General features: G+C 40.5%; 1 protein-coding gene across 2 annotated transcripts in view; it reads left to right on the forward strand.

Annotated features, from left to right (window-relative positions):
- The window catches only part of Astn1 (astrotactin 1), a 327,875-nt gene that overhangs the window by 167,172 nt on the left and 148,664 nt on the right, over positions 1-12,039 (forward strand). For both annotated transcript variants that reach the window (XM_052737326.1, XM_052737327.1), the window contains exon 8: positions 2,268-2,352. In XM_052737326.1, the coding sequence (XP_052593286.1) occupies positions 2,268-2,352 (85 nt within the window). The remainder of the gene's footprint in view (positions 1-2,267; positions 2,353-12,039) is intronic.

Genomic DNA, 12,039 nt, shown 5'->3' on the forward strand with positions numbered 1-12,039 from the left:
TTAGGGTGCATAATATATCAATCACCAAACACTTTACCACTGAGCCATATTCTCAGGTTAGACATTTTAATGATTTAACTTTAAACCATAATTTGATAGTTAATGTTGATTGTCAACTTTACAAGATCTAGAATCATGGAAGAAACAAGCCTCTGAGTATATCTAGAGGGGATTATTTAGATTGGGATAATTGAGGTGAGGAAACCTGTCCAATAATATAACAGGTACTGTTCCATGGGCTAGAGTCCTGGGTTGTATACAAAGGATAAAGCCAGCTGAGTACCGGCATTCATTGTCCTTTGCTTCTTGATTGTAGACACAAACTTCCTGCCACTGTGATGGACTGTACGGATGAACCAAAATCACCCACAAATTGCTTTGCCTACTATTTGTCACAACACAGGACAAGTCATTAATGGCCACAGTATCTATGGAAAGTCCACCTGCTTGAGGAGATCAACCTTATCCTTACCCTGTATACTTTATATTGTGCTTTCTTTGGAATTCTGAAGGCCTAAAGCCTTATTCTCCTTTTACTTTACCCTAGAACCTGCTTTTTAAATCTTATTTATCTTTCCTTTTATCAAAAAGTGGCCATCATTGGCAGATTTTACCACCAGCCACTTAATTTCAAACCCTATTTTCTGACATTCCACTTTAAATCTCCATGGTCATTTGTAGCTATAACCCAGTACCAGTGAAGGTAATAAATTTGGACCTAAAGTGGATTAGTAGGTTCCGATATAGCTTGTGATAGTAAAATCCGAATTTGCCATACAAAAAATAATGTACTGATCTCTAATACTCCTTAGATTTATCTAACACTAAGAAGTTACCCATTTCACTACCCCCACCATTACATTGAGTTCAGTGTTTTAGGATGGAGATTAAGTGACTATTATTTGGTACAGAAGCCCTGAGAGACAATCGCCTAGACGCAAATCTTTAAATTCATGAGCTAAATTCTTAAACAAAAACTGCCTTGCTCACACTCTTTACACTCTTCTCCTCTAACTATCAGATGCATTCTCTCCATTTTTATAAAGTTTTATCTTTATAAAGAGGAAATAACATTTAAAGCTGTTATTCTATTTATAACCATCTTAAGTTTCTCTCCCTTGGGAGAGAAATAAACTGGATGTGTATTGTCTCCTCAGGATTTGGCACCTTTGTAAATTTGTTATTTACTAATTTCAGGAAATCACACCTTGTTATTTCACTGGTTATAAATTAAATAACCAGCCATTGAAAGATGAAGAGCAAATGTTTTAGTGCAAAATGTTACAGTGGCTCAGAGACCAAGTAGCATCATATATGAAGGCAGCCACATTAGGAAGCAACAGCTACTGTCCTCAGGATTGGTGCTCAACAGAACAATGGGTGCTAATCCTTTAGAAAGTCTCAAGTTTGCGTTTGCGTCTTAACTGGATGAATGCTGTGCAACCCTGCCTTGGAAAGGGTGAAACCCACAAATAGGTAATCCTGTATGCAATCTCAGATGGTTATTGGACCTCTAAGTATGCAAAAATAAAACTAACAACAACAACAAACTCCCATAAAACTAATGATGAGGAAGAGCAGGAAGATTCTGAACAATGCAGGGTGTAGGTGATGCTGGTTTACTGGCTTTAAAAGATAATTAGATCTTTTCACTAGAAAATGTATTTCCTAAAAAACAGAAGAGAAGGTTGCAACCTCCCTTAAATGCTGTGGCAGTTCCGTGGACTTACAGCATGGCATGATGATAGTGTCTCAAGTGACAGAGTCATAAGTTCAAGTACTAACTGTCATTTTTAAGAAACTGACAGTTCTCATAACTTGTCCAAGTTTTGGCTTCCCTTATCAGCATAATATAGTAACAATACTTAGGTTTCAGATTCTTAGAAATGCTTGAATATTTTGCACGTGCAGACTTTAAACATTTACCCATCACTTGCTAATAATTGCCATGTTATTGAGAAAATGAACATAAAAATGTCCTCTTTCTCAAAGTCATCATGGTCTTTGTGCATACAATGCCTACACACTAAGTGTTTTGCAGATGTTAGGATCTCTCAATGTGTAAAATCTTCATGCACTGGAAAATGGGGAGATGCCTTCATGAGGACAGTGAAGAGGGCCATGTGTAACAACAGTGGGATATATTGTATCATTTATGCTATTAATGGAGTCAAGATTTAATCTATCATTTCACCTTAACTTTCTCAAATACTGACATGATAGTTGATGGACTTGTCTTTCTCTTTTCCCCCTACCCTGATCCTAAGGGGAATGTCTGTGCTACGAAGGCTACATGAAGGATCCTGTCCACAAGCACCTTTGCATTCGGAATGAATGGGGAACAAACCAGGGGTAAGTGAGATAACAAGTTGGCAGTTTCTATGTTACTGCTTTCTCATGCAGACATGATGGGAGCAACTGTGCAAAAGGAGTAGAATTCATGGGTGGTTGAATTCTGAGTAGTCTGTAGTAAAAATGTCACTGTGCCTTTCCATAGTCATGTCATGCCAATGACGTCCATGCCGTATTTTCCTCCATTTATGAGTCAGGAGATGATGCCTCTGACTTGCCGCCCTGCAGCCTCCAGCTGGGATCTGAAAATGAAGCTGCCTTTCTCTTCCTTTCCATTCCACCTCCATCCATGAGAATTTCCCAGGTGGTTTTGTTGGAGACATGTGAAACCACACAGATTCTGCTGTAGCTCTCTCGGAGTTTGATGAGTCCTTTGAGAGACTAACAGGCATCAAAACATGTTGCCACCAGCACTGTCAGTGGGTGTGACATACGAGACTCAGGGAAGTGCTCTGTGCTGAGGAAGAGTATCTGTGCCAGATCCCCAGTTACCATTTCTTTTCGTGACTTATTTTCTTGCAACTACATGTGACTGGGGGGAAAGTAGCTACTTTATCAATTGCTTATTATTATGTTCTTACATTTTTGAATGGTTTTATTGTAATAAAACATACATAACATAAATTTACCATGTGCATAGGTTTTGAGTCTATGATACAATTAAATGAAGTAATCATATATCATTAAGGAAACATCACCACTGTGTGTCTTGTATTGTGACTTTTAAAAACAATTTTTGTGTCTTGTTTTGAATTCTGAGAGCTTGCTTCCTGCATTGGGCAAATGGTGGGAAGGATCAATAAATGCTAGCTAATAATAGCAATCAATGGACTCGGGAGAATCAGAAGGAAATCAAAGCAAAACTTGTTGGTAAGTGATTTCCTAGACTGCAAAGTATATCTGTGTTTGCAGCCTGACAAAGTAAAAAAAAAAAATGTCATTTCTGACATTGACACAGAGATTCTCACTCCTGGGTCCATGATCAGCCCCCTCTACGTGATTCTGATGAGACCAAACTTAGACTATTCAGTGTAGTTCTGGACTTTCGAAGCAATAAATATGGTGACAAATGGGTGATAGTTTGGAGACGAGCAATAAAAATGATTGAGGAGCCCGAGGGAGTGATTTATGATAAGGGGAGAGAAGAACTCAACTCAGGTGACTTAGCCAGCTGATGACTAGTCAAGGTTTGATAGATGCCCATAGACATGGAAGAGGGCAAATGTTCTGGAACGGGTTGAAGTTGAGGGATAAGAACAAGAGTAAAGGAAGTTAGGAAACTGAAGTCTGAGTCACGGGTCAGAAAAGTTAGGGAAGTGAAAACACCATGAAACTCTTGTGTTGGTGAGAATGAAGAACGGCTTGATCTGAATGGACTTTGAGCTTTCCTCAGATAGGCAGTCCACAGATGTTAAAGAAAAGTGTTTGGTGAGGAGAGTAGAGGACTGGCTAATAGACGGCAGGTGAGGTGTGAATACAGAATGACATTCACTATTTAAGTTCCTCATTGTTCCCTGACTCTCACTGCTGCTGAGCTGTTTGCACAGTTGTGGTGGCGCCAGCCCTTTAGCTTAAGTGATGGCTGAGAGTCTCAGCTGACCACAATCCCTGTTGAGTAAAATGTTGTAAAAGGTGATGGATAACCACCTCTCTATCTCATAGCCTGCAATCTTGCCACTGAAGAAAACAACTACGAAATATCATTTCACGTTTGCTCTAAATGATCCAGCCTAGCCCTCTGTAGTGATTGGATTTGGTGGTTAATCGCTCAAGTCTCCACATCCCTCCTAGCCTTGCAGACATAGCGTGAGAGGATGGCCTGACTTCACTTGGTAATTGCAAAGCTTTTGTTATTCCCTATGGCTGGATGTAGAGACAGTCTTAGGATGCAGACAAGAGCCTCGGGGGAAATGTTAGAGGTCCCAGCACTGGTGTCATTTTGTCAAGATAGACCAAAGCTCTGAGCTGCAGACTGAGACCGACGAGAACATTAGCCCCAGGAAATAGACAAAGACACCTAATCTGTCATTTCCATCTCTAATTTCCATTATTCTGTGATCGTCACTGTCTATGAGGTCTCATTGTGGACACTAATAAAATCATAGAACAACTATTAGGAGGAGAGAGAGGAGCGAGTATCTTGTGGACATTGGAACAGGAATGATAAGCAGCTTGAGTTTATATTTATAAAACAATGCCAGACAAATGGATGCATTTTTCCTCCTGAAATAAAAAGATAAGTGAAAAGTAGAAGATGCAATGCATCATGATTTAAATCAGGGTACCGAACTAATGCCATGTTTCTTTAGATGATTTTCCCAAAATTAATGGAGATTGGTTTGACTGTAAAGAATGCCACTTGAATTGAAAACTGACAGATTTCTAAGTAATGATACATATTGGAGTGTTATGGAAAATCAATGGTAAACCTTATTTTCCTGGAATTTGTATTTAATGCTCTAGACAGTAAAGGTGAGCAGCCCATATATGGGGTACTGACATTTCCCTCCAAACATTCTGATATGGTCTACATTAAGACTGCAGTCGGTTCATTCCAGGCAGAAAAGCCAAGTCCAGGTCTGGTAATAGTTAAAATCTTTTGTGAGAAATTAAGATTGATATACCAAGAAAAAGCGACACAAAAGTATTTGGTGACTTTCAGACAAGGAAGAAAATTGATCAAAGACAGTCATACAGAAAGTTACAAATGGATGCTTCTGTGAGGCAGAGAAGTTGCATCTGAAACTTCATAGAGCTGCTGCCTGCCTCTAACTCATACAGTCGTGTGTGTGTGTGTGTGTGTGTGTGTGTGTGTGTGTGTGTGTGTGTGTGTGTGTGTGGTTTCTGCTTGTGTCTGTAATAAATATGTAGTGTCTGTATGATTGTACAGTGTGTGAGTATGTGTGCACGAATGAGACAGTTAGTTTATAGAACGGCTCTCTCACCACTCTTCTATCATTTGCTCTTCAATTCATTCATGTTTTAGGCAAATGTTCACCCCATTACTCTTTGGGTGAAGAACACACATAGCTGCTATGCCTAAGAACAAGGTGGAGTTTCTGTTCTGGGAGAACTAATAGTCCACATAGGAAGATGGGTACACAATGAGCAATTACAATGAGTTCTGAGACCTACCAAAAGAAAGATTTTGAGCAAAGGTCAGTACTTATGAGAGCATACTTAAGGGGTGGCTTAGGTAAGGCTGAGGAACTGGAAAAGAGTTTCATGGAGAAGACAGATTTTTTTTTTTTTAGCTGTTCTATTTAGCAGGTAGAGACATGAGGAGCATGGGTCTCCAGATAAGTAGCTCAATTTAGTTTACAAATGTTTTGCATAGGGCCAGAAGAAAAAGCTGAAATGGGTAGAAGCTAGCTCTCAAAGAAGGCTTGCTTACTGATGCTTTGAGTACTAAAACCCATTTACAGGACCCTAGAACTGTTAATAGAGGGTGGGTCCTTAAAGAAGTTTGTGTATCCTCTTCCTCCATAAGTAATTTGGGAACCCTCTATAATGAACTCAAGTAATTGTTCAAACACACACACACACACACACACACACACACACACACACACACACACACACACACACTCACATATGCAATGGAGTTTTCTAGATTTTATTTATCTAGATTCTTCAAGTAAAATATATTCCTGAAATTATCCTATAGACAAACAGGAAAGACTATCCAAGAATTAGAAAGCCTAAGTCTAAAGTCTATTAAAGACTTGCATTGCAGTAATTCTGGTGCCTCAGTCTTGCCAGCAATGCCCAGGAGAAAGCAAGCAAGTTGTGACACTCATGTATTGATCTGCACAGTAAAGCCAGCTGCTCCAACTCACACAGGGGAAGAGGTCCAGGTGAAAGATTAAAAAATAGTAGAATTCACTGCATAAGAAAAAAATTTTCACTAAAAATAAAAATTAGTTTCAGGACTATGTAAGGAAAGTTGTGGATGACAGATTTTTTAATGGGTCATTCAAAGAACATGGAATGTTTGAGGTTACCTCCTTGGCCTTTGATGCTGGCAACAAAATTGAGCATTCCCTATCCCTGACACTCTGTATTAGCCAATTGCCAGGGAGAGAGCCTGGAGTTGGAGTATCCTAACCAGTGCACGGACGGTTGCTGTGTCTTCTCTGTCTTTCCAGGTAATTCCTTACCCTCCCATCACTGGGGCTGCATGGCACAGCCAGCGCCCCTTAGAGTCTGCACTTGATATTTGTTTGCCAGAACAGCAAAGACAAATTGAAAATGTTCACAGATGAGAAATGAAAACAATAAATGAGGTTGGAAGAAGCAAGAGAGATTGATTTACACGAGAATATCAGAGGAGAAAAGAGACACCGAATTTATTTAGATACTTCGGAGTTATTAAGAAAGACCATAATAATGGCTTTTTGTTAAATTAAAAGTGTACTCAAGGGCCTCTAGATACATCTTTCAGAATACCACAATTAGATTAAATTCATGCTTTTGGAGACTCCTGGTAAATAATAGTCTGATTACTTATTCTGGCATCTCAGCTGCAGAGGGCAACACCAAGGAGATTCTCCAATAGAGAAATATAAACTATAACTGGGCTTCGACGCTGAAGGGTAAAGACAGAGTGATAACTCATGAGATGGGGTGAGGCCTGCTGAGAGAAATGAGCAGGTGTTTTCCTGAGAATTTAAAAGCTGTTGTCAGGAACAACCCTGCTCGCAGAGCGCCTCCTCTCCTCATGGCTGCCCAGGGAGATGACACCTTTCACAGGACATTCTCAGATACTGACTCACTAACTTATACATGCTCCACACTGCCTGAAGATGGCCTTGTCATTGTCCCAGGTGCTTAAGTTCTTCTGTTTCTACAACGTCTCCATTCTTATTTACCCAGTGGTTTAGGCAGGGAATCCAATCTGATATGGGTCAATGTCCCATACAAATCCATAAAATCCAGTGTGTGTGTGTGTGTGTGTGTGTGTGTGTGTGTGTGTGTGTGTGTGTGTGTGTGTATACTTGTATGGGTACATTGTATGTGCATATATACATGTGTGTACATGCATGTGAAGGCCAAAGATTGACATTAAGTTTCTTCCATAATTGCTTCTCCACATTATTGGTTGAGATAGGATCTCTCACTGGATGAAGGTCACCAACTGGCTTGCCACCAAGTCCTAGGGATCCATCCATCTCCACTTCCCCAAAGCTGGGATTACAGACGTGCTCCCTTTAGCTCAGCCTTTTCTATAGGTTCCAGGGAGCTGAACTCAGGTCCTCAAGCCACCGGTGAGTCATATCCTAAAGCGTTTGTCAAAACCTCTTCTATACAATAGGCCACTGTGTAGCTGTAAGTCCATCCGGGTTTGGGGCTAAGTCTGAACTTCTTTGACCAGCTATGAAACTCTTTGCAAATGACTTAGGTGCTGGGCGGTGGTGGCACATGCCTTTAATCCCAGCACTCTAGAGGCAGAGGCAGGAGGATCTTTGTGAGTTCGAGGCCAGCCTGGTCTACAGAGCGAGATCCAGAAAAGGTGCAAAGCTACACAGAGAAACCTTGTCTCGAAAAAACCAAAAAAAAAAAAAAAAAAAAAAAAAAAAAATGGAAATGACTTAGGTAAGAGTTATAGACCTCTGTAACACAACATGTCCTAAATTGGGGGAACCTATTTCTAGCTCACAGTCTGGCCTTTTTTACCCTACTCCCCTGCTTATTTCTGTCACTGAGGTCATTCACTTTCCCCCAACCCTCCAGATAAACCACACAGCAAGGCCACCAGCTGTGGCCTTATCTTCAGTAACCCCCCTCCGCCCCATCCACCTCATCTTCTGTGCCCAGTTCCTGTCACTGCCATGCCATTCACAAATGGGATTATCTTCCCATTAGCTCCTCACCCCCCATCTCTAATCGTTGTCCCTAATTCCTAACAGATTTCAATGAATTGATTTGCCCATTTATTTGTTTTTCTTTTTTGTCCCTTCCCCTCTCTTTTTGTTTGGCTTTGTCTTATCTCTCCCCTCTGTCTGCCCCTCTTCCTCCAGAGTCAAAAGCAATGTTGCTGTCATTTTCCTCCTGTTTCAGTGTGGGAACAGTAGAGGGAGGCTCTTGGAATGAAGCCCAATTCTCCTGGTCCTGTCTCTTCAGAAGCCGGCTGCAACCTGATTCCACTGCAAATCCACAGACCACCCCCTCCCTGAATGAGCAAGCCAGAACTTGAAACTGGCCTATACATGCCAGGATCTTCTCTAAGGTTTAGTCGGCCTCTTCCCAGACCCACCAGATGGTTTGGCAAACTCTGGACCTCACTCTTAGGGATTTTCTCAAGTGAAAACACATTTTATTTGACTAATTTCTATGAAAACTGTATGGCCAGTCACCTGACTGTATGGGAGGCACTTTGTCCTCTGCAGATAGACTCACCTAGCCTATGTTTTCCAAGGCATGACCCCTGTGTGACAAACAGTATGTGTGTCTAACCTGCACACAGGCCCTTGTTGAGCTACCGCTGATTCTTGGGTTATTTTGGATAAAACCCTTGACTCCCTTCTTAGGAGCAAAACTTCATAATCCTCTTGGTCACTTGTGGATGACCTAAGAGCAAGCTATGCCCAAGTGAGTTGCTCCTGCACACCAGTGCAGTCCATGGAGCAACAATTCATATGTTGTTTTGGAACCCCATTTCTGACTTTGTCATTTGGTGATTTCAATTTCATTGGACTTGGAGAGGGCCCTGAGTCTGTAGCATATCTCTGTTGTTTTGGTTTGGTTTTTAATAGGGATGTGGTGTGTGTGTGTGTGTGTGTGTGTGTGTGTGTGTGTGTGTGTGTGTGTGTGTGCACGCTCATGTATAAATATGGGTACACATGACTTTGTATATGGAGACCAGAGGACAACCTAGGGTGTCATCCTCAAGAATACAGTCCACCCCTTTGAGGCAAGATCTCTCATTGGCCTGGAACTCTCCAATTAGGCTAGACTGACTGGTCAGCAAACCCCAGGGATACTCTGGTCTCTGTTCTCCACGTGCTGGAATTACAAGCACGAGCCATCACAGCCAACATTTTCACGTGGCTTCTGGGAATCAAACTCAGATTCTCAAGCTTGCAAGGCTATACTTTATCAACTGTGAGTTGTCTGCTCAGCCTCTGATGCTGAGCTTGATGCTGTCCCTCAAATGACACGGAAGTACAGACAAACTTAAGAAAACTTCATAAGCAAACGGCTCCCAGGCCCTCTGGTGAACAGGGGCATCCTCTTACCAGTATTTCACTCTCTTCCAGAGAAAATAAGGGTGGGCTTATAGAATAGTGACTTAAAAGTCATTTTCATTTACTGATTGGGAAATGGAGAGCCACGGAGGTGGAAAAAAACTTATCTTAGACCACATAATTGGTGGCCAAGCAGTATAGTAACAACTGACTATTGGAGATAAATCAATTGGATAAATATTTAAGAGAGAGGAATGAAAAGTGTGTAATATTCTGAGAGTCAGTTATTAGCTCTAAGTGGGTGGCAGGCTTGCTTGTATTCATTCCCCTTCCCAGGGCAAGTAAACTAATCTTTATCACAGGCTCTCCCCATTTGAGTGACAGGCGTCCACCTACAGTGCTGCCCACCCTCCACAGGAGGGGTAACACTCTACCAGACTTCTGTCTCTGCCTAGTCCAGTCAAAGCACCATGAGACTTATTTTAAACAGTGCCGGAGGCGGGAATACTCATATTTCCTCCAACATGACCACCAGGGTGAAAAAAAATCAACCTCAATTTACCCTCCCATCTGCTCAAGAATGGAAGATAAATTGTTTCAATTTTATAGAAATGAATGTTTTATGTCTTGCCTATGCTTTCCAGAGAGTGTCCTGAATTCATATATTCTATTGAATGCATGGATGTTTTCCACTAAAAATGCTCCCTGCCCCCTCAGTTTCCTTGGGTTCCAGTTTCAGAATACTAGGCGGGTGAAAGCTGAGATTTTTCTACCCTTTGGGGATTTGAGCTATTTATCATTTTTTTAATCAATAGAAAAAGAAATTCACTCTTATGCTTATTATCTTATGCTTAGAGAAAACCACCATTACCATTTATGTGTATTTCCTCCAATTTCCTTTTCTGTGCATCAAAAGTTCTTGCTTCCACCTCCTTCCATCTGCATATATTTGTTTTTTTCTCATAGTTTAACAACGAATATGCCTAACCTTTATAATCACAAAAAGCAGGGAAGATACACAGCAGATCATTACAAGTATCCCTGCAGTGCATTATTTTTCTCAAAATTTTCCATATGGTAGTTAGTCTTGATGTCTAATGGAAAATTCTCAGTTTTAACCTGTTATTGTGAGCTAGAAGAAAGAAATGGTTTTTAAGTCTAGCATTCAGGCCAAGTCTTTAGTACACATACCTCTGTAAATCGGTATAATAACAGCAAGTAATGTCTTACACATTCACTATAATATTTAGTATAGTATTACAGTATCAGTGTCCCCAAATACTGAGCAATTCTTTATGCAATGCTGATTAAGTTTTATCATTCGTTGCATGTAAGACTGAATACCATGCTGAATAATTTTTACAACTGTATCACTATGAGATGCTGCAGAGATGGCTTAGTGGGGAAGAGCACTATCTTAGCAAGCACAAGAACCTGAGTTCAAATTCCAGCACTTATAAGACACCTGGGCATGGCTATGTGTGTCTAGCACTATGGAGAATACAAATTGTAATTGGACATTTCCTGTCCTAACTACCCATTCCCAAATAACCAACTCAGAGACCGAATATGAATTAAAAATGCTAGACCATAGCTCAGGCTTGTTACTAGCAAACTCTTACACTTAAATTAACCCATATTTCTATTTATGCTTTGGCATGTGGCTCATAGCTTGTTACCTCATTTTCTACACATCCTGCTTGCCCGGAGGCTGGCTAGCTTGTGTCTCCTGGACTTTCCTGACTTTTCCTTTCTTCCTCCCATCATTCTCTCTGTGTCAAGCTGTCTCACCCAATCTCTTCTTGCCCTACTATTGGCCAATCAGTTTTTTATTAATAATGAGCATAATCCACAGCTACAAACAGAATCTTTGAGGCTTACTGGCTGCCATACTATCTCTAGGTTCAGTGAGAGAGAGTAACAGAGCAGGACACAAACATCATTCTCTGGCCTCAATGAGCACCTGCACACATTCCTGTATATACAAAACATACACACACACACACACACACACACACACACACACACACACACACACACACCTTCCCAAAATAGGAATAAACTCTGTGTGTGTGTGTGTGTGTGTGTGTGTGTGTGTGTGTGTGTGTGTGTGTTATGTATCTTAACCAAAATCCTACAAACTGAGCGTTTTTTTTTTAAGAGATGGGCAATTAGTGATGTTTAAAACACCTACAATTTCTGTGAAAGCAATTTCCATAAAAGTAATCTTAAGGTTTATTCTTCCTAGACAAGTATTTTAGATTCTTGTTCAATCATTCATGCTATAATTATTTTCCTAAGCTTTAGATGTTATATATAATTTCAAAAATTAGAAAGTAAACATTTTGTCACAGCATAGCTAGTTTTGTGCTGAATCTTTTGTTTTGCTTCATATAAAGGAAGTGCATATGACAGAAAAAAAATCTTTAAAAAAACAAGAGCAGCAAAAATTAAAAGAATTCAGGTCACCTAAAGTTTCATCCCCTGCAGTAAAGCAGTA

Source organism: Peromyscus californicus, unplaced genomic scaffold, assembly GCF_007827085.1.
Source record: "Peromyscus californicus insignis strain IS unplaced genomic scaffold, ASM782708v3 Scaffold_14__1_contigs__length_90479793_seg_2, whole genome shotgun sequence".
Taxonomy (NCBI): domain Eukaryota; kingdom Metazoa; phylum Chordata; class Mammalia; order Rodentia; family Cricetidae; genus Peromyscus; species Peromyscus californicus.